The sequence below is a fragment of the Lagenorhynchus albirostris genome, chromosome 16 (genome assembly GCF_949774975.1).
Source record: "Lagenorhynchus albirostris chromosome 16, mLagAlb1.1, whole genome shotgun sequence".
Taxonomy (NCBI): domain Eukaryota; kingdom Metazoa; phylum Chordata; class Mammalia; order Artiodactyla; family Delphinidae; genus Lagenorhynchus; species Lagenorhynchus albirostris.
In genome coordinates, this window is record NC_083110.1 from 4767508 (window position 1) to 4788263 (window position 20756).

General features: G+C 41.6%; 1 protein-coding gene across 1 annotated transcript in view; it reads right to left on the reverse strand.

Moving 5' to 3' along the window:
* PCNX2 (pecanex 2) overlaps positions 1 to 20756 on the reverse strand; it is a 275141-nt gene that overhangs the window by 130477 nt on the left and 123908 nt on the right. The window contains exons 18-19 of the mRNA XM_060125912.1: positions 20531 to 20623; positions 19590 to 19740 (exon numbers count right to left, since the gene is read on the reverse strand). Coding sequence (XP_059981895.1) covers positions 19590 to 19740; positions 20531 to 20623 — 244 coding nt within the window. The remainder of the gene's footprint in view (positions 1 to 19589; positions 19741 to 20530; positions 20624 to 20756) is intronic.

Sequence of the window (20756 nt, forward strand, 5' to 3'; positions counted from 1 at the left end):
AAGAGTGTTCTTCCTATTTTTTCCTCTAAGAGTTTTATAGTGTCCAGTCTTACATTTAGGTATCAAATCCATTTTAAGTTTATTTTTGTGTATGGTATTAGGGAGTGTTCTAATTTCATTCTTTTACATGTAGCAGTCCAGTTTTCCCAGCACCACTTATTGAAGAGGCTGTCTTTTCTCCACTGTATATCCTTGCCTCCTTTGTCATAGATTAATTGACCATACGTGCGTGGGTTTACCACTGGGCTTTCTATCTTGTTCCATTGATCTATGTTTCTGTTTTTGTGCCAGTACCATACTGTCTTGATTACTGTAGCTTTGTGGTATAGTCTGAAGTCAGGGAGCCTGATTCCTCCAGCTCCGTTTTTTCCCCTCAAGACTGCTTTGACTATTCGAGGTCTTTGTGTCTTCATACAAATTTTAAGATTTTCTGTTCTAGTTCTGTAAAAAATGCCATTGGTAATTTGATAGGGATTGCATTGAATCTGTAGATTGCTTTGGGTAGTAGAGTCATTTTCACAATATTGATTCTTCCAATCCAAGAACATGGTATATCTCTCCATCTGTTGGTATCATCTTTAATCTCTTTCATCAGTGTCTTACAGTTTTCTGCATGCAGGTCTTTTGTCTCCCTAGGTAGGTTTATTCCTAGGTATTTTATACTTTTTGTTGCAATGGTAAATGGGAGTGTTTCCTTAATTTCTCCTTCAGATTTTTCATTACTGTATAGGAATGCAAGTGATTTCTGTGCATTAATTTTGTATCCTGCAACTTTATCAAATTCATTGATTAGCTCTCGTAGTTTTTTGGTGGCATCTTTAGGATTCTCCATGTATAGTATCATGTCATCTGCAAACAGTGACAGTTTTACTTCTTCTTTCCAATTGGTATTCCTTTTATTTCTGTTTCTTCTCTGATTGCCGTGGCTAGGACTTCCAAAACTGTGTTGAATAATAGTGGTGAGAGTGGACAACCTTGTCTTCTTCCTGATCTTAGAGGAAATGCTTTCAGGTTTTCACCATTGAGAATGATGTTTGCTGTGAGTTTGTTGTATATGGCCTTTATTATGTTGAGGTAGGTTCCCTCCATGCACACTTTCTGGAGAGTTTTTATCATAAATGGGTGTTGAATTTTGTCAAAAAGCTTTTTCTGCATCTATTGAGATGATCATATGGTTTTTCCCCTTCAGTTTGTTAATATGATGTATCACATTGATTGATTTGTGTATATTGAAGAATCCTCGCATCCCTGGGATAAATCCCACTTGATCGTGGTGTATGATCCTTTTAATGTGTTGTTGGATTCCACTTGCAAGTATTTTGTTGAGGATTTTTGCATCTGTATTCATCAGTGATATTGGTCTGTAATTTTCTTTTTTTGTAGTATCTTTGTCTGGTTTTGGTATCAGGGTGATGGTGGCCTCAGAGAATGACTTTGGGAGTGTTCCTTCCTCTGCAGTTTTTTGGAAGAGTTTGAGAAGGATGGGTGTTAGCTCTTCTCTAAATGTTTGATAGAATTCACCTGTGAAGCCATCTAGTCCTGGCCTTTTGTTTGTTGGAAGATTTTGAATCACAGTTTCTATTTCATTACTTGTGATTGGTCTTTTCATATTGTCTATTTCTTCCTGGTCCAGTCTTGGAAGGTTATACCTTTCTAAGAATTTGTCCATTTCTTCCAGGTTGTCCATTTTATTGGCATAGAGTTGCTTGTAGTAGTCTCCTAGGATGCTTTGTATTTCTGCAGTGTCTGTTGTAACTTCTCCTTTTTCATTTCTAATTTTATTGATTTGAGTCCTCTCCCTCTTTTTCTTGGTGAGTCTGCCTAATGGTTTATCAATTCTGTTTACCTTCTCAAAGAACCAGCTTTTAGTTATTTTGATCTTTGCTATTGCTTTCTTTGTTTCTATTTCATTTATTTCTGCTCGGATCTTTATGACTTCTTTCCTTCTGCTAACTTTGGGTTTTGTTTGTTCTTCTTTCTCTAGTTCCTTTAGGTGTAAGGTTAGATTATTTATTTGAGATTTTTCTTGTTTCTTGAGGTAGGCTTGTATAGCTATAAACTTCCCTCTTAAAACTGCTTTTGCTACACCCCATACGTTTTGGATTGTTGTGTTTTCATTGTCATTTTTCTCTAGGTATTTTTTGATTTCCTCTTTGATTTCTTCAGTGATCTCTTGGTTATTTAGTAACGTAATGTTTAGCCTCCATGTGTTTGTGTTTTTTATGTTTTTTCCCCTGTAATTCATTTCTAATCTCATAGTGTTGTGGTCAGAAAAGATGCTTGATATGATTTCGATTTTCTTAAATTTACTGAGGCTTGATTTGTGACCCAGGATGTGATCTATCCTGGAGAGTGTTCCGTGGGCACTTGAGAAGAGAGTGTAATCTGCTGGTTTTGGATGGAATGTCCTATAAATATCAATTAAATCTATCTCCTCTATTGTGTCATTTAAAGCTTCTGTTTCCTTATTTATTTTCATTTTGGATGATCTGTCCATTGGTGTAAGTGAGGTGTTCAAGTCCCCCACTATTATTGTGTTTCTGTTGATTTCCTCTTTTAGAGCTGTTAGCAGTTGCCTTATATATTGAGGTGCTCCTATGTTGGGTGCATATATATTTATAATTGTTGTTTCTTCTTCTTGGATTGATCCCTTGATGATTATGTAGTGGCCTTCCTTGTCTCTTGTAACATTCTTTATTTTAAAGTCTGTTTTATCTGGTATGAGTATTGCTACTCCAGCTGTCTTTTGATTTCCATTTGCATGGAATACCTTTTTCCATCCCCTCACTTTCAGTTCATATGTGTCCCTAGGTCTGAAGTGGGTCTCTTGTAGACAGCACATATATGGGTCTTGTTTCTATATCCATTCAGCAAGCCTGTGTCTTTTGGTTGGAGCATTTAATCCATTCACGTTTAAGGTGATTATCAAAATGTGTGTTCCTATGACCATTTTCTTAATTGTTTTGGGTTTGTTTTTGTAGGTCCTTTTCTTCTCTTGTGTTTCCCACTTAGAGAAGTTCCGTTAGCATTTGTTGTAGAGTTGGATTGGTGGTGCTGAATTCTCTTTTGCTTGTCTGTAAAGCTTTTGATTTCTCCATCGAATCTGAACGAGATCCTTGCGGAGTAGATTAATCTTGGTTGTAGGTTCTTCCCTTTCATCACTTTAAGTATATCATGCCACTCCCTTCTGGCTTGTAGAGTTTCTGCTGAGAAATCTGCTGTTAACCTTATGGGAGTTCCCTTGTATGTTATCTGTCGTTTTTCCCTTGCTGCTTTCAATAATTTTTCTTTGTCTTTAATTTTTGCCAATTTGATTACTATGTGTCTCGAAGTGTTTCTCCTTGGGTTTATCCTGTATGGGACTTGCTGCACTTTCTGGACTTGGGTGGCTATTTCCTTTCCCATGTTAGGGAAGTTTTTGACTATAATCTCTTCAAATATTTTCTTGGATCCTTTCTCTCTCTCTTCTCCTTCTGGGACCCTTATAATACAAATGCTGTTGCGTTTAATGTTGTCCCAGAGGTCTCTTAGGCTGTCTTCATTTCTTTTCATTCTTTTTTCTTTAATCTGTTCTACAGCAGTGACTTCCACCATTCTGTCTTCCAGGTCACTTATCCGTCCTTCTGCCTCAGTTATTCTGCTATTGATTCCTTCTAGTGTAGTTTTCATTTCAGTTATTATATTGTTCATCTCTGTTTGTTTGTTCTTTAATTCTTCTAGGTCTTTGTTAAACATTTCTTGCATCTTCTCTATCTTTGCCTCCATTGTTTTTCCAAGGTCCTGGATCATCTTCACTATCATTATTCTGAATTCTTTTTCTGGAAGGTTGCCTATCTCCACTTCATTTAGTTGTTTTTCTGGCGTTTTATCTTGTGCCTTCATCTGGTACATAGCCCTCTGCCTTTCATGTTGTCTTTCTGTGAACGTGGTTTTTGTTCCGCAGTCTGCAGGATTGTAGTTCTTCTTGCTTCTGCTGTCTGCCCTCTGGTGGATGAGGCTATCTAAGAGGCTTGTCTTGACTACTATTCTTGTGTGTCTTTTGCTCAGCATTGTTTGTAAGATTCCTCCACATTTTTGTGTGCAGTTGTCATTTGTTCATTCTCACTGCCATATAGTCATCTACTACATGAATATACAGAGAATTTTTCCAGTCTACTGTTCATGGGCATTTGGTTAGTTTCCAGTATCTATTGTGAAGAGTGCTGCTATGAACATTCTTTATATGTCCTTTGGTAAACACGGGACATTTCTGTGGAGTATATATCTAGGTGTGGAATCACCAGGTTATTAATTGTGCATATAGGAAGGCCCAGGAGGTGCCACCAAACAACCTTCCAACGTTCTTGTGCCAATTTACACGCCCACAAACAGCGCGAAACTTTCCTCCCATTTGCTCCACATCCTTGCCAAAACATTTTCCCCCTCCTTCCTTTTGGCTGCGCTGGTGGGTGTCCAGTGGTATCATGTTATGGTTTTACTTTGCATTTTCCTAATGACTAATGCAGCTGAGTGCCTTTTCATGTGTTTACTGGCCATTTGGATGTACACTCTTGTAAAGTGGTTCTTCATGTCTATTGCCTGGTTCTTTTTCCTACTGAATTATATGTCTTTCCTTCCTGATTTTAAGAGTTCTTTATACATGCTAGGTATGAGTCTTTAGTCACATATATGCATTGGGAAAATCTTTTCCCATTTTGTGGGATGCTTTTTAACTCTCCTAATAGTATCTTTTGTAAAAAAGAAATAATTTTAATATGCTCCAAGTTCTCATTTATCTTTCCTTTTAGAGACTTTTGTGTTCTGTTTAAAAGACAAAGATCATGACCACCTTCTACTTTCCTCTAAACTTTAATTGTTTTACGTTTCACATTTAGATCTGCAAGCTACCTAGAATTGATTATGGTGTAGAATACACTTACAAGATAGGAGTTGAGACTGATGGCTTTTCCATATGGATATCTAATGGATCATCACCATCTATTGAAAATAACTTCTATTTCCCCCTGCACTGCAGTCAAGTATGCTGTTCAATATGCCTTTATATATGTGCTGGGGGCCTTCCTGGAATGCCCTTCCATATTTCCTACTTGAGAAACTCCTCATCTTTTTCCAGAATTTGTCATCCTGCCATCTGGAGCTTTCCTTGGCCACCTCCCCACCCCCTCGCTGCTCCCAACACAATCACCACCAATGGTTGCCAGGGGCAGGGCATTCGAAGTCCATCTCAGTGGGAGGAGGGTTTAACACTGGCACTGTTTAGAACTGTCAGCATATGATGATAATAAAAAGGAGTCCAACTTTTAATTGGATTTATTATTGTTTTTAAATTATTTATAAACCATGCACCCCACTTTCTGCCTGCATTCTGTATATATCACCTTCAGATTTGAGGCAAAATGTGTTATTCCTTTGAGCCATTACTGTACACTGTGAATTCTACAATTATAATACCTGTCACACCAGAGCAAGTATTCATTTAAGTACTAATCTTCCCGCTAGATTGTGAGTTTGTCAAGAGTAGGTGCTGTGTCTTAAACAGTTTAGTATTTCAAGTACCTAACAGAATGCCTGGCTTAGAGTTAGGGTTCAATAAATGTTCATTTATCATCTTATCATTTTTAGTGGTTGGGGGGAACTCTGAATAATTAAAATAAACAGAGGGACTTTAAGAAAAGCAGCCTCTTGGAATTACTTTTTTGATTACAAAACAAAAAGCTTTTTAACTATAACATATTAAACAACATTTCCTATTTTAATCTCTCATAAAGTACAGTCAGTCAGAGCTCGGTTTCCTTCTATACAAAATTATTTTTTCTGATTTCTCAATTTATAAGATATCAACAGTGTCAGACTGAGGCCATCAAATCAAATGCAATTCAGCCTGCTTATAAAAATACTTTCATGGGCTTCCCTGGTGGCGCAGTGGTTGAGGGTCCGCCTGCCGATGCAAGGGACGCGGGTTCGTGCCCCGGTCTGGGAGGATCCCACATGCCGCAGAGCGGCTGGGCCCGTGAGCCATGGCTGCTGAGCCTGCGCGTCCGGAGCCTGTGCTCCGCAACGGGAGAGGCCACAACAGTGAGAGGCCCGCGTACCGCAAAAAAAAAAAAAAAAAAAAAAAAAAAAGTACTTTCATAGAGTTCTATCAACATTCGTCACCAATTCAGAGAAACGTGACAACCTTAGCTAGATTCCTGCAAAAATATGTAAATTAAGAGAAATATAAGCTAACCTCATCCTGCAGGACTATTAGGAAAACATCTGAATTAAAAGAAACATTTCAGTGGCTCATCACCGAAGGATGACCTGGGCGCCATCTGGGTGGGGGAGTGCAATCCAGACTTTCAAATGCTTGTCACATTTAATTTCAGCAGATGATACTTCCCAGTAAGTGGGGATAACGCTGATGGAGTGCAGGCAGACGATCCCACTGCAGTGCACAAGGATTTACTGCAGACAGCGATAACAAATATGGGTTTGCCATAGCATTTCAGTTTATCCATTCCAGAAACACACAACGCAATGAACATCAAATAACACAGAAATCACTAATAAGCTCTGCATTCATCATCCATGTCTTTCCAAATCCTGGAGAGCGAAAGTACTTATTCAGTGAGATGTTAACCCTCTGTGTGCATGTGTGACACTGTGTCATAGACACAACTGTAAGGCGTGTCAATAAGATGTTTAGTCTTGGATTGTAAGCAGTAGTCTGCTGCCAGCCTTTGGAACAGCGAGTTTGTAGGACTTGTGTTCAGTATGGCTGAAATAACACATATGGACAGGTAAGGCCCTAGATCTTTAATAACCGGTTCTCTAGTTAGAAGCAAACAACATGATAGCTACAAAGGAGCTCTCTGTCGGAGTGTGGAAGGACAAAAAGGACTTCAGGAGAACTAGAAATCAATTCTTTCGTAAGTCGCAAAAACCTTTACTACTTAATAGCAGCCCTAGAGTCATACACACACACAAAAAAGACTGGTTGCACTGCATAATTCAGCTCTAGCTTACTACCTGAGGTGCTGCCAGGGAAATGAAAGCGACAACAGCTGACATCTCAATGTGACACAGAAGCTCCACATGCCTCCCGCTGATTAATTCTGAACCTCTAGATGCAGGGACTGTGAATACATTTCACACTGTCTGCATACACCAGCAAGCACCAGTATGCATACTGTATGTTAAGGGGAAAACATTTTAGGTAAAGATTCACCCCAAGGCACAGTTTCCCTGGCTGGTGTTCAGTACAACATCTAGCCAAAGTGGGAATGGAAAAGAATGTGGAAAGGGAGTTAAAAATCAATATTTAGGAAGGACACAGTAGAGAGAAAATCCCAGAGGTCACCAACTCCACACTCCCGACTTCAAGTTCTGCTACTCTTGCACATTAAAAGAAAATCAATTTCATGTTCATGCTTATATATCTCTAGAATCCTTCTACTAAGTTCAGTCATTTATTCCAAAGAAATGCTATAATCTCTAGACTGTAGAAAACGTGTAATGGTAAATGTACTGGATGTTTATATTTGAATAATAATGTAGCAGGAAGCTAAAACGGAAGTGCAATCCAGAATCCTGAATTCTAAAAGACTAAACTTAATCTTTCCCTATGGGGGTGGCCATGGAAAGCTAATAAAACAAAAAGCTTACAAAGGCAGTAACATGATAAATACGTTTCTTAAGTCTCCAAATTGTCACAGTATTCATACAAAGTCAATTTAAAAAGAAAATCTTTGCAACGATAGTTTATAACTGCCTTTCTGTAATGTCCCGTATATGCAAATAGACCATAAAAAGACATTTCTTTAGCATTATTATTTCGCTTGTCCCTGGAATATTAGGCCCTTGAGAAAAAGAATGCAAACCAACCCTGCCGTTTACAAGTTTACATATGGTTTATCACTACTGAATGCTTTAAATTTTCTCAAAGGCTTTTCAGGTTGTGTTTTATTTAGATGCTTACGTTGCTAAAACAAGACCCTCTCAATAATTAAAAGTTAATCAAAACTCCTCGGGATGCTTGTATCTTTAGGAAGATAATTTGCTCCAATTCAAATCTTGAAATACGACTGACTTAAGCTTCGAAGACATGAGGCTTCCTGCTTCGCAGGGGCCAGACTGTTTATAAGCATTTCAATAGGGGCTCATCTCGGTTCAGCTGGCCCAGTCACCCCGAGGCAGCTAAGGCAAAGAGACCCTGCAAAATGGAATTACCACGTCCAAGGTGATTGTGCCCTCTTATCATAGGCAACTGCTTTTCCTATGAGCATTTCTCACTCTCATCTTTCTTCCTGGGCAAAATGTCAGGTTGCAAAGTCCTTAGCACAAACGTGTACACATGTCATGGTTTATTTTCTTAAAAAACAGACTTCACTTCCCAAACCAGTAGCGTGAATTGAGTCATCATTCTTAAATGTAAAGCAAATCACACCACCCCACCACTCAAAGCCGATAATTCTGCTTAAGATAAACCCAAGGTCCTCACGACCTTCCCATTCCCAAAAAAGCCAATTCAGGGTGAGCCTGTGGCTTCTTCTCTCCCACTTTGAAGGCTAACACCCTCTTTATCTTTCAGGCCTCAATTAGCTGTCACTTCCTCAAAGAAGCCTTTCTTTTTCCCTCAAATCTAAATAAGGATCTCTTTATAACTCTCTCCTAGCCCCCTATACTTTTCCTTCATTGGACTTCAAACACTTTATGAATATATTAATCTGTGTGATGAATTTTCATTTCTCTACTAAAGCCAGGGGTCCAGGGTTGTCTTTCCCCATTATATTCAGTATTTAGCACTGTACTCTGTCTACAGAAGCCACTCAGTAGATTCAGGTGACATCACTGACCACTGGCTGATCATTAACATAATTAACTAAAGCAGACACCTAATACAACAAAGTTTGAGAAGCTGGGGCTTCCATGGTGGGGTACTGCCTGCCTTGTAGGAGTTCGGGATCTCCTCTAGCCAAAGTGCTCTCACTTTCTCAGTTGGTTTGCCCCTGGGGTGAGGTCATGCTGGCCTTGCTCCCCAGTGCTTCCCCAGCATACTGCATGGTCCCTGGCATGTGATAGGTTCCATAAATACTTCTGAATGACTTAATAACTATTATCAGGTTCAACATTATAGTAAACCTCTCAGAGAAAGACAAGGTGGGAACATTCAGGAATCAGAATATTAAAGTTCATATTTTTCAAGGAATAAAATTTTTTAGTTGTTTCTTTAGTGGTTTTTGACTTTGGGATCATGCTTGAAAAATTCTTTTTCTCTTCCCCTAACCAAGAGTACATAACTTAACCTATATTTTCTTGCAGTGCTATTCTGGTTCTTTCTTTCTTCTTCTTCCTTTAAAACAATTTACATCTTTAATCCATCTGGATTTTCATGTGATACAAAGTCTAAGTCAATGTTTTAAAATGTTTAGCTCATTTCCCCAAAACTATCCCACTGATTTTTTTTAACATCTTTATTGGGGTATAATTTCTTTACAATGTTGTGTTAGTTTCTGGTTTATAACAAAGTGAATCAGCTATACATATACATATATCCCCATATCTCCTCCCTCTTGCATCTCCCTCCCTCCCACCCTCCCTATCCCACCCCTCTAGGTGGTCACAAAGCACCGAGCTGATCTCCCTGTGCTATGTGGCTGCTTCCCACTACCTATCTACCTTACATTTGGTAGTGTATATATGTCCATGCCTCTCTCTCACTTTGTCACAGCTTACCCTTCCCCCTCCCTGTGTCCTCAAGTCCATTCTCTACATCAGCATCTTTATTCCTGTTCTGCCCCTAGGTTCTTCATAACAATTTTTTTTTTTTAGATTCCACATGTATGTGTTAGCATACGGTATTTGTTTTTCTCTTTCTGACATACTTCACTCTGTATGACAGACTCTATGTCCATCCACCTCACTACAAATAACTTAATTTCGTTTCTTTTTATGGCTGAGTAATATTCCATTGTATATATGTGCCACATCTTCTTATCCATTCATCTGTCGATGGACACTTAGGTTGCTTCCATGTCCTGGCTATTGTAAATAGAACTGCAGTGAACATTGTGGTACATAACTCTTTTTAAATTACGGTTTTCTCAGGGTATATGCCCAGTAGTGGGATTGCTGGGTCATATGGCAGTTCTATTTTTAGTTTTTTAAGGAACCTCCATTTTGTCTTCCATAGTGGCTTTTACATTCCCACCAACAGTGCAAGAGGGTTCCCTTTTCTCCACACCCTCTCCAGCATTTATTGTTTGTAGATTTTTTGATGATGGCCATTCTGACGGGTGTGAGGTGACACCTCATATCTCACTGATTGTTTTCATTAATTCAGTAGAGAGTAAAAATGTATTTTTCACATCTCCTCAAAGGGATGGAGAAATTCTTAGGCGACTCAGGCAATAATGTACTCTCTCTTCTTGGTAGAAAAGTCCTCTACTAATATCAAACCATAGTTTTTAAAACTAAAAATACTAGTGAAATCATTTATCAATTTTTCACATGAAGGTGGTTAGGTCAAAATGTTCACAAGAAAAGTGTTAAGAGAAACTTTCAGATGTTCTCACCATGGGCACATGAAGGAAGACACTTCTTGTGAGAACAACCATCTTGCCAAGAGCGAGGATTCTCCTCTCACTCATTTTTGTATCCTCAACACCCAGCACGGAGCCTAGTACAGAGCAGGGGCTTGAGGAATGGCAAATTTACAAAATCAGAATTCCTCCCCCAAGTAAAGTGTGATTTGTATGTTATTTACATGACAAGATTACTTAAAAACACCATTTCCATTTCTCCACTGGCATCTATGTGTATTATCCTATCATAAAGTACCATGAGGGTTAAGCTATTTCAGATAAGATCCCAACAGATGCAGGTCAGGGAGACTGAGTCAGGCCTCATCACAGGGGCCTCACCTACTGCACCTGGGAACCGGCATTGTTCCTCCAAACGGCCTCCTTCGTTCAGCCCTTCCCATGCGTGCTGGGCCCACGGAGCCCAAAGCTGCTGGGGTGCCGTCCTGCATACGTCGTGTCTTGCGTATGAAGACTTCCTGATTTTCAGTGTTAGTTTTTTTCCCCTTCTGCAATTATTTTATTTCTGCATTGTTTTAGATTTATCAGCAGTCTAGGAGAACCCCAGTGGGCAGCTGGTAAAAACCCCGTGGCTTGCTGGAGAGAGAGCTGCAGTGTGAGGTTGGCCCCTGACCTCTGAGCCCTGTCCCCAAACCCTTTCCCCCTTAATGCTGCCCCAGGTTGGCCTGTGCTTCTCTAGGCCTCCCTCGGCCCCGCTCCCCTTCAAGCAGAGGACGCTGGATTCTACTTCTCTGTTTTCCTGCCGCCATGTAAGCCTGGTTTCACTGCCGGTCCCCTGCAGCCCCCTCCAGGCTTGTGGAGACTGTGACACAGAAAGATAAGTTCCCCAGTGGAGTAGGAGGGCAGAGGCTGGCAGGCAGGGAAAGAAAAGGAGAGGACGAGAAGGCGCATGAAAATAATAACAGTGCGAATAAATAAGGCAGCCTGCCAACTGGCAGGCTATTTTCTGACACATCAGCTCTAAGCCACTTCTTCGGCATTTGGAACACTCTCTCCTATAGAAGCATCGCAGCAAATGAGACTGTTACTCAGCTAGCACTGGTTCAGTTCATGCTTCAAACGGTTTGAGTCACATCGAAATAAAGAGGCGTTGGAGGGTTTTCTAGGTCTCTAACTATGTCCCGATGCTGGCATCTTTTTATGTGGGGAGACAAAAGGAGTAAGGAATACATCCTTCTTCCCAGAACTATGGCATCTGCTCATCACACACACAAATGAGACCTTCCCAAAGACCCCGGCACAGCCATTAGCTTCTAAATTCAGACAATGCCTGTTATGCCGCATTCTTTTCCCTAGTGCTATATACATTTCAAAGGATTTTTACACGTATCATCAGGTTGGAGTTCATCTCCATGGAAATTCTGTGAACTAAGTCATTCAGGGAGTCCTATCACCTGCCAACAAAAGTTTCAAAACACGTCCATCCAGAGTATAAAGGGCCACCTACTGCCTAGCACAATGGGTGAAACAAGACACAAAGGGAGGTGCAAAGTGATTGAACTTCAGAATCCCGGGGAAGAGAAGGAACAGGATGTGCTTACGGAGTATACTCTGCCTGCCAAGGACTCTGCCAAATGCTCTACATGTATTATCTTGATTAATTTCATTCCGCAACAAATCTGTGTGGTAGGAACCCCCAGTTATAGATGAATCACAATAGTTAAGCACAACTAGCGTGGGACAGAGACGCTAGCCCTGTGTCTCTTTGGAAACAAAGCTAGCCCTGCTTTGTTCCAGAGCCTGTTCTCTGGGCCATGACACTTGAATTCCCTCCTGACCTTTCCAAAAGCTTCCTGCAGGGGAACATCTGGTCCCATGTAAAGGACCAGGAGCTGTGGAGACATCAGACTTTTCGCCAGCAGCAGTGGGAGCTAGAGAACAATGGGACGTTAGTTTAGAATTCTGAAAGAACTGTTGACACCCTGACAAGCTACACACTGCAAACTCTCCATTAAGTGCGAAGTAGAAATGAAAACACTTTGAGATACATGAAGTCTCAAAACGTTTCCTTCCCACTCACCCTTTCCCTGCAGTGACTGGAGGATATGCTTCGTTCAAAACGAGGGAATAAACAAAGAACAATTGGAGCAGGTTCCAGAGGGAGTTGGGGAAGGGATGGAACAAGATATAGTATCTGACAAGTCTCCCTGGGTGGAAAATTGAACTGAGAGGTATTTCACATAGTGATTGGAAAGGCTAGCAGATGTAAAAACAGAAATCTGAACAAGAAAGGAAATGCAGTCACGGCACACTACTGGACTAGACGTGAACAACAGTTAGACTTTCTGTACGACATTCTTTCTATAGGACATACACACACATGAATAGGAAAAAACTGAGTATGTGTTCAACAAAAGTTATATTGGGAGGGAGGAGAAGGGGAAAATGTAATGTATGAGGGAAGGTAAGCGACATAAATCTTTATTACTCGTAACAGGAAGCCAGCAGACAGGAAAATTTGAAATATCAAGAAATAGACGAATAGGCACATTATTTAGAAGAATTATGGTAAATGCCAGAAGAAATACCTAAAGTAGAAAGTAATTTTTCCTGGAGAGGGGGAATCAGACGGGAAAAAGTTGACCAGGGTCTGCTGCTTTTCATTACAACTTGTTCTCTTTGGTTCTTAACACTATGTATTACTTTGATACAAATGTAAAACACATTAGAAAAAGCAATATCTGTCAGAACCATGTCTTTCCCATGCAGAAACCAGTCTATCTGCAAATCAACAGGCAGGATTTGCTAAAATGCAAAGTAAATTTCATTTAAGAATGACAAATTCAGGACTCATTTGTGAATTAGTTTTATAATAGTGAATATGGTTAAATTACAGTTTAAGTGAGATTTTTCAGTTGATATGTTCAGTAATTTCTATCATCTTTTATCCACTTATTCTAATGTATCCAAAAATTATAGCTTAAGCTTTTTCAGCAACCATTTTTTGCAGAGGGATGAGACTCTGTGTATCTTATCACACACATAGACTGGAGTCCTTCAAATAAGCCTTTACCTCCAGGCTTTTCCTGTCTACAGGGAACGCTTTCTTCAGGAAATTTACAAGGCACTAATCATTCATTCATTCATTCAATCAATATTATTAAACAGCTACTATGCAGCAGACACTAATTCAGCATTTAGTTATAAAATCTCATTTACTTCCATTTTATGTGCACAACCAACCATTTGGAAAAGCTTGACCAATGAACATGAAGTTAACTGTAACCTCTTCACTGGGCCTTCTACTTCTTTGTATTTGCTGCATGGCTGAACGCAGTGCTGACCCTTCATCACTCTGTGTGTAGCAATCATGGGTCTTCTTTTCGAGCACAGCCCTAGCTTCGTTCACTAGGTCAGAAACTCTTTGGTGACAGAAACCACATCTCAGTCAACCTATCTCACTGGATCACTGGTTTGGCATCATGTAGGAACACAATAATTATTTTCTTTCTTTTTTTATATTTTTACTTTACATTGGAGTATAGTTGATTTACAATGCTGTGTTAGTTTCAAGTGTACAGTAAAGTGATTCAGTTATACATATACATATATCTATTCTTTTTCAGATTCTTTACCCATGTACGTTATTACAGAATACTGAGTAGAGTTCCCTCTGCTACATGGTAGATCCTTGTTGGTTACCTATTTTATATGCAGTAGTGTGTATATGTTAATCCCAAACTCCTAATTTATCCCTCCCCCCTACACCTTTCCCCTTTGGTAACCCTAAATTTGTTTTCTAAGTCTGTGAGTCTGTTTCTATCTTGTAAATAAGTTCCTTTGTGTCATTATCTTCTCAATGAATAGTATCTTCACAAGCATTTTCTGAGCGAATAAATAAGTAAACCAGTGAATGCCGATAATGAACTTATTCTATATCTCAATCTCTTTTAACCCCATTAAGACCCACTTTTATGGTAAGAGTATGGCCATCGAATCAGATCATTTCAACTTTTCTTAAATTCTCAGGAGCCAAGAATGATAATATTACAGAAATTACTTCCTGGGGGACTATGTGAAAATGGGACCCAACTCCATTATTCCCTTTCGAAATAACATAATGCCTTTGGAAAGTTCTTAGAAAAAAAAAATTTTCAAACAGACCCAACTTCTTATTCTTTTACAACAGGCGCCAATAAATGAAGTCGTTTTTCTAGAATCATCATCGTAATTCAGGATAACAGATTTGCTTTATTTTCTAAAAACCCAGTGCTCCTTAAACAGCGAGGCTCAAAAGTTGCCTCCCTGACTAATATGGTGCCATTTGTAGTGGTGTCTACTCTGCTATTTTCAGCACGATTTGCTTAGATTGGTGGGGAACAGAACAATGAAAAAAGCAACTTCACGCATACCCATTAGTATAACTCAGTTACACCCACATCACCACCATGGTTCATTTGACTGCTGAACTGTACTATGATTCCTACAGTTTTATTCTTTCAGCTTAAATATTGATGAAACACCTTGCTGGGGCTAAGATGGGATAAGGTTTACTTAAATTAGTCTCAAAAGTAAAGAAATGAACTGGCTCAAAAAGATATTTACAGTCTTTCAAGTTGCAACACAGTTCCATTTTATCGTAGTCTGAATTTTATATCAAAATTAATTTTGTATCTCCAAGTAATTTTACATATCAAGTAAAATTGTATATCAGAGGCATGCAGACAGGAAAGTAAACTGAAAGAAAGTATACGTCCCAAGTTTAAAGTCTGTTCTCGCAAATGTAGGGCTGATGAGATTTAAGTTAAGTACAAACACTGGGGGTCCAGCGTGAGCAAGCAGATGTATTGCTCAGAGTCACTGTAGAGAACATGTTGGAAAAGGAGGCTCAGGGGAGCAGCTGGGAAGTTACTCTGGTCTAGGTGGTCAGGGATGGACCTCGTCGGGGGATTGATTTTTGAACAGAGACCTGAAAGATGAGTTGCCTGGCCTGAGTCTAGGGAAACTTAAGAAAAGCATCCCAGGCATAGGGAACAGCAAAGAGAAGGTAGTGGGAGAATGTGGTGTGTTTGAGAAACCACAGGAATGTTCAGAATTTATGGTGGTGAGTCTGTTTCAAACCAGGGATTAAAGCTTTGTAGCGTTAGCACTGGACTATGGTGTGTTTAACTCTAAGGGACCCAGTGCAGTGATGTGGTTCTTTGGGGTAACGATGGCAAGAGCAGTCTGAGGGCCACGTGCAAGTTGCACACGATCTTCCCACCGCACTGAGAGCAGCGTGGGGAGGAGGACGAGCATCCTACCGGAGGGAGTGAGGTCACCTGGGTTCTGGTCGCTCGTTGGCCACCAACTTAGTGGAACCCTAGTTAACATCCCTTGATGTCTCTGGGCATCAGTTTCCTCCTAGGTAAAGTGGTGGGATAGGATTCTATGAACTCTGAGACAGAGACACAGCACACATGCCTCATCTTATACGCCAATTCCAATGGGTAGCGATGTCTGCCTCTGGCCCAGGGATCACAGTGGTATCCACAGACCTGCCGGCCCTGCTCTGCTCTCCTTTTCCAAAATATTGTGTGAGCATATGAGAAAGAAGCTTTGGCGTATGTTCACATTAAAGGTATATGACCGGCTTGAATTTCCTGTGCATGTTTTCTTGCTAGTAGAAGAAAGAAAGAGTGAAATAGCTAAAAAGGCAGAAAGGTGGGCAGGAAGAGGAGGAAAGGAAACTTAGGCTGTGGGTGATACCAAAATGGGTAAGGGGTCGTCAACAAGTTCATACTAACACATTGTAAGTACTTGGATTTTCCTTCCAACACACATACTTTTGAAATGCAATCTGTTTTTCATTACGGGCCTAATTTGTCAAATCTATTACCGTTGGCTAGATTTCAGGTAGCTTATAAACAGCTAATGTAGGCAAGTGAGAAACACCCACCAAGCCTCTGCTGGAGCCCGTGGTACCAGGGGTGAACGTCTCCCGCTCACCCTACAGGACAGAGGCCCAGAGCTGCCCTCTCACTCGCTCCTCCAAGAGGGGAAGTCAACATACAAACACACTCTCCTTTCTTGTTCTTGAATCTTGTACTGAAAGGTCATTCAGAATTTCAATATCTAAATGATTCTAAGTTAGACTGGGTTCTGTTAGATTCAGGGAAAAAAAACAATCGCGTTCACACACACACACAAATCCCAACTGCCCACTCTTATCTTTCAGTGTTGAATTCCACACTCTGAATTGCCACCATAACGAGAGCCCACGCCTGATCTGTCTTATTTTCCTTTCTCTTAATTTGACAACTTGCCTGTCCTCACCCCAAGGCACTTAAATATCTAGGCACAGATACAGATGCTAGAGATACAGATATGCCGTTTCCTGAGTCAGCATCTTACCTCAAATCCCCATCAACTGCTTACCAATGATGCCAAAACAATACTCCACTAACTTCACTGCAACTTAGCCTTTCTAAATGTTAAGACAATGAAAGGGAAATGTGACCCCAACATTGCAGAAGTTCTACAGAAACTGGTCTTTTCTTCAGGTTGCTCTACTGACCCACAAGAATGGACCTTTCCCTTTAAGTGGGTTGAAAAATGAACTGACTAATATCAACTGCACCCGCTCTGAGTCTATCTTCCTTCCGTTTTTATAATACTGATAATAATTTGCATTTAAGTGGCACCCAACATTGAACACAGCATTTACAAACCATATTATGAGGGCTTCCCTGGTGGCGCAGTGGTTGAGAATCTGCCTGCCAATGCAAGGGACACAGGTTCGAGCCCTGGTCTGGGAAGATCCCACATGCCACGGAGCAACTGAGCCCGTGAGCCACAACTACTGAGCCTGCGCGTCTGGAGCCTGTGCTCCGCAACAAGAGAGGCCACCATAGTGAGAGGCCCGCGCACCACGATGAAGAGGGGCCCCCGCTTGCCACAACTAGAGAAAGCCCTCACACAGAAACGAAGACCCAACACAGCAAAAAATAAATAAATAAATTTAAAAATAAATAAATACTCCTGTTCTCTGTTTAAAAAAAAAAAATTAGGGCTTCCCTGGTGGCGCAGTGGTTGAGAGTCCGCCTGCCGATGCAGGGGATACAGGTTCGTGCCCCAGTCTGGGAGGATCCCGCATGCCGCGGAGTGGCTGGGCCTGTGAGCCATGGCTGCTGAGCCTGCGCGTCCAGAGCCTGTGCTCTGCAACGGGAGAGGCCACAACAGTGAGAGGCCCACGTAACGCAAAAAAAAAAAAATTAAAAACAGGAAAATTTTTAAAAAAGAACTATATTATGCAGCTTGATCTTTGGCGAGCACCTGGTGTCGTAAGTGGGAAAAGCAAGCCTCTGAGGGTAGAGCAATCTCAGCTGCCCTCCGCCACCTTCTAAACCCTATGCTGGCAGCAGGTCCATCAGGCCATGTCTGTCCTCTAAGCAAAACCCCACTTTACTGATTTGGCTGTTTCAAATTAAGGCAGCTCCTGGTAGCCACCCAGACATGTTCCTTGAAGAAGCCCTCTCTATTTCTGACAGCATCATAAGTGACTCTTTTGCTTCTTTGTTTTGTTTTGTTTTTAATTAATTCCCTTCTGCCCTTTTACTTTGGTCACACTAGTCTACTGAAGTTACTGATGACAAACCTGGCGGAGCCCAGTACATTCCTGTGAGTCAGCAAACCGTGGTGCTACTCACATCCCCTCATTCCTGGAGGTAGAGATGACACCTCGTTTAACATGAGCTAGTTATCAACTACAGCCATCAACTGTGACTGATACACCTGAAAATGGCGATAAATCAATCCTTCCGTCATCTGTTCAATCACAGAGGCTGGGGAGACCTAGCAAGAGAAATTCCTGAGTTTTTTTTATTTAGAAGCTCAAACACTGTCGGGGTTACCAGGCTACTACTTGACGGTGGCCTGACTCAGCCCAGGGAACTGCTAAGTCAATCAAGTACAGGTCTGTGTGTGGGTCTAGTTCTACGTGAACAAAGCAAGTTCAACAGAATTCAAGGGTTCAGTGAGCAAAATTCCAAGGTCAGCCTCTGCTACATCCCTGCCCTGGTTTTGTGGAGGGTGAAAGGGCGGTCAAGTGATGGCTATTCTTGGTCCCCAGTCAGCTGAAGCTGGAACAACATAAACTTCAGGTCTTGAAATGGAGCAGGACCCTATGGTCTTTCCTCCCCCAGCCCATGTCCTCTGCCTGCCTTCTGTCTCTGGAAAAACTTAGCCAACGAATAAGTTTAATCAGAGAAGTGAGAAAATGCAGAAGCAAAGGAAAACGAGACTAAGTAATAATAGTTCAGTCATTAAGCAAAGTTAAGGACCTTTAGTCCCTCCTCAAGGGCTAAAGATCATACTCTGAGCCATACCCTGTGAGCTGTCTTGTAGATACTGAAACCCTCACCAGGTGGAAGAAGTTAACTTCAAGATGCCATGACATAAGCAGCCACAATTCCAAGAGCTGGCCTCAAAGAAATAGAAACAAACCGACCCCGGAACTGCAGACTAACTGCGCCTGAAACAATCAAGATGACGCTGGTCAGACCACCGACGACCAATTTCAAGATGACGGCCAGAGCTGACTGTGCTGTTTCTGCATGTAGCCCCCTCCCTCCATCTATAGAAGCTCCTGACCCCTGGTTGTCAGCGCAGGGGAGCTGGCCTTTGGACGGGCACCCACCCCCACATCCAAAATAAAGCAAACTTTCCTCTCCACCAGCCTGGCCTCTTTATTGGCTTTTGAGCAGCGAGCAGCCAGACCCCACTTTCGGTTACAGCCTGAGGGACGTAAATTAATTTTTCCTCAATAATAATAACCAATCATTTTTAGAAAATATACTTCTAATTCACCCCACTTCAACTTTCTTGTTCTGGGAACACTATGTACACTCCAAGGTACACACACTCTCCTTTTTTTATTGTGGTGAAATATACATAACATGTACTGTTGTCACCATGTTTAAGGGTACAGTTCCGTGGCATGAAGTGCATTCACACCGCTGTGCCCACCCTCCCTGTAAAGGATGCCACCCGCTTACATCACATTCGTATGAGAGATATTTTACTAACCTCTCACTTCCCGCTGCTGATACTCTTTGTTTTTAAGGACGGGGTGTGAAATCCACATCCACGGGTGATGCTTGCGGAGCTGTGGGAGCAGGTAGTGGGTTACAAACCCCACAGTGCCGGCCAGCGCAAACAGCACGATGCTGAGAAACGGCTGCGACAGAAGAGGGTAAGAGTCAGTGTGCAGCCTGAAGGACGGGGAGGGGTGCCCGCAAAGAACACGGAACACTGTCCTCCCTCTCTGCTCCCCCTAAGGCATACACAGCCAAACCGGGTTCCTGCTTCAGGCCTCTGAAAATTTCTCCCATATCGCAGGAAGTTGATCTCTGTGTTGAGAACCACCGAGACGGGGTGGAGAAGAGGTTGAGACATTCTGCCCATGAGAAAACGTTTTCTTGTTCTTTGGTTTTTTTTTTTTTTAAAGAAGGGATGGAGAATAACAGATTTAGCTAACAGACTTTTCCTCATTGAAAGGCAAGTGAGACAGCAACTGTCTGCAAGCACCTTCAGCCAGAAGTCCCATCTGGAGCGCTCTAATTTTGTTTCTCCAACTGAAAAGTATGTTCCGATAATCTTTTTGGCTCTGTGACCTCCGTCTCACTCCTGACGGTGAGTCCTCCCTTCTCTGCTCGTAGTAGTGAGTCGGGAGCCTGTCTTACTACTGCTGACTGTCCTCACGGTGGATTCCACGAAATGCGCAAACAAGACAACTCCCCAGGTGGGGAAACAGAAAGGGTACGAATGCACTCTGTGATGTGGATCAAAGCTCCTCTTGGACATAACTCGTAACACATCTGGCATATATCCCTTCAAGCCCTCACCTGGCCTTTTCTGTACCTCCCCCGGCTCCGCCATCCCGTCAATAGTCTGGAGCTGCACAGTGGGCTTCGTTTATTACAGAGAATAAGGAGGGGGTAAGAGTGCAGAGCCACATGGGCACATACCCGCAAGGACAGGGACACAGTGCTGGCACTGACCGCAAAGGACAGAATGGCAGCCACCGAGCAGATGATGAGATCCGATTTTAAGATATCCTTCTGTAAACAGAAAACACGGGTATAGTTTGCTCTTCTGTGTTTCTCCCAGCTATTCCGGGTGACCAGGTAAATCAGGGGACAGGATCTTGACCCTGGATAAACTATACCTGCAGCCCATCACTTACCTGATCAA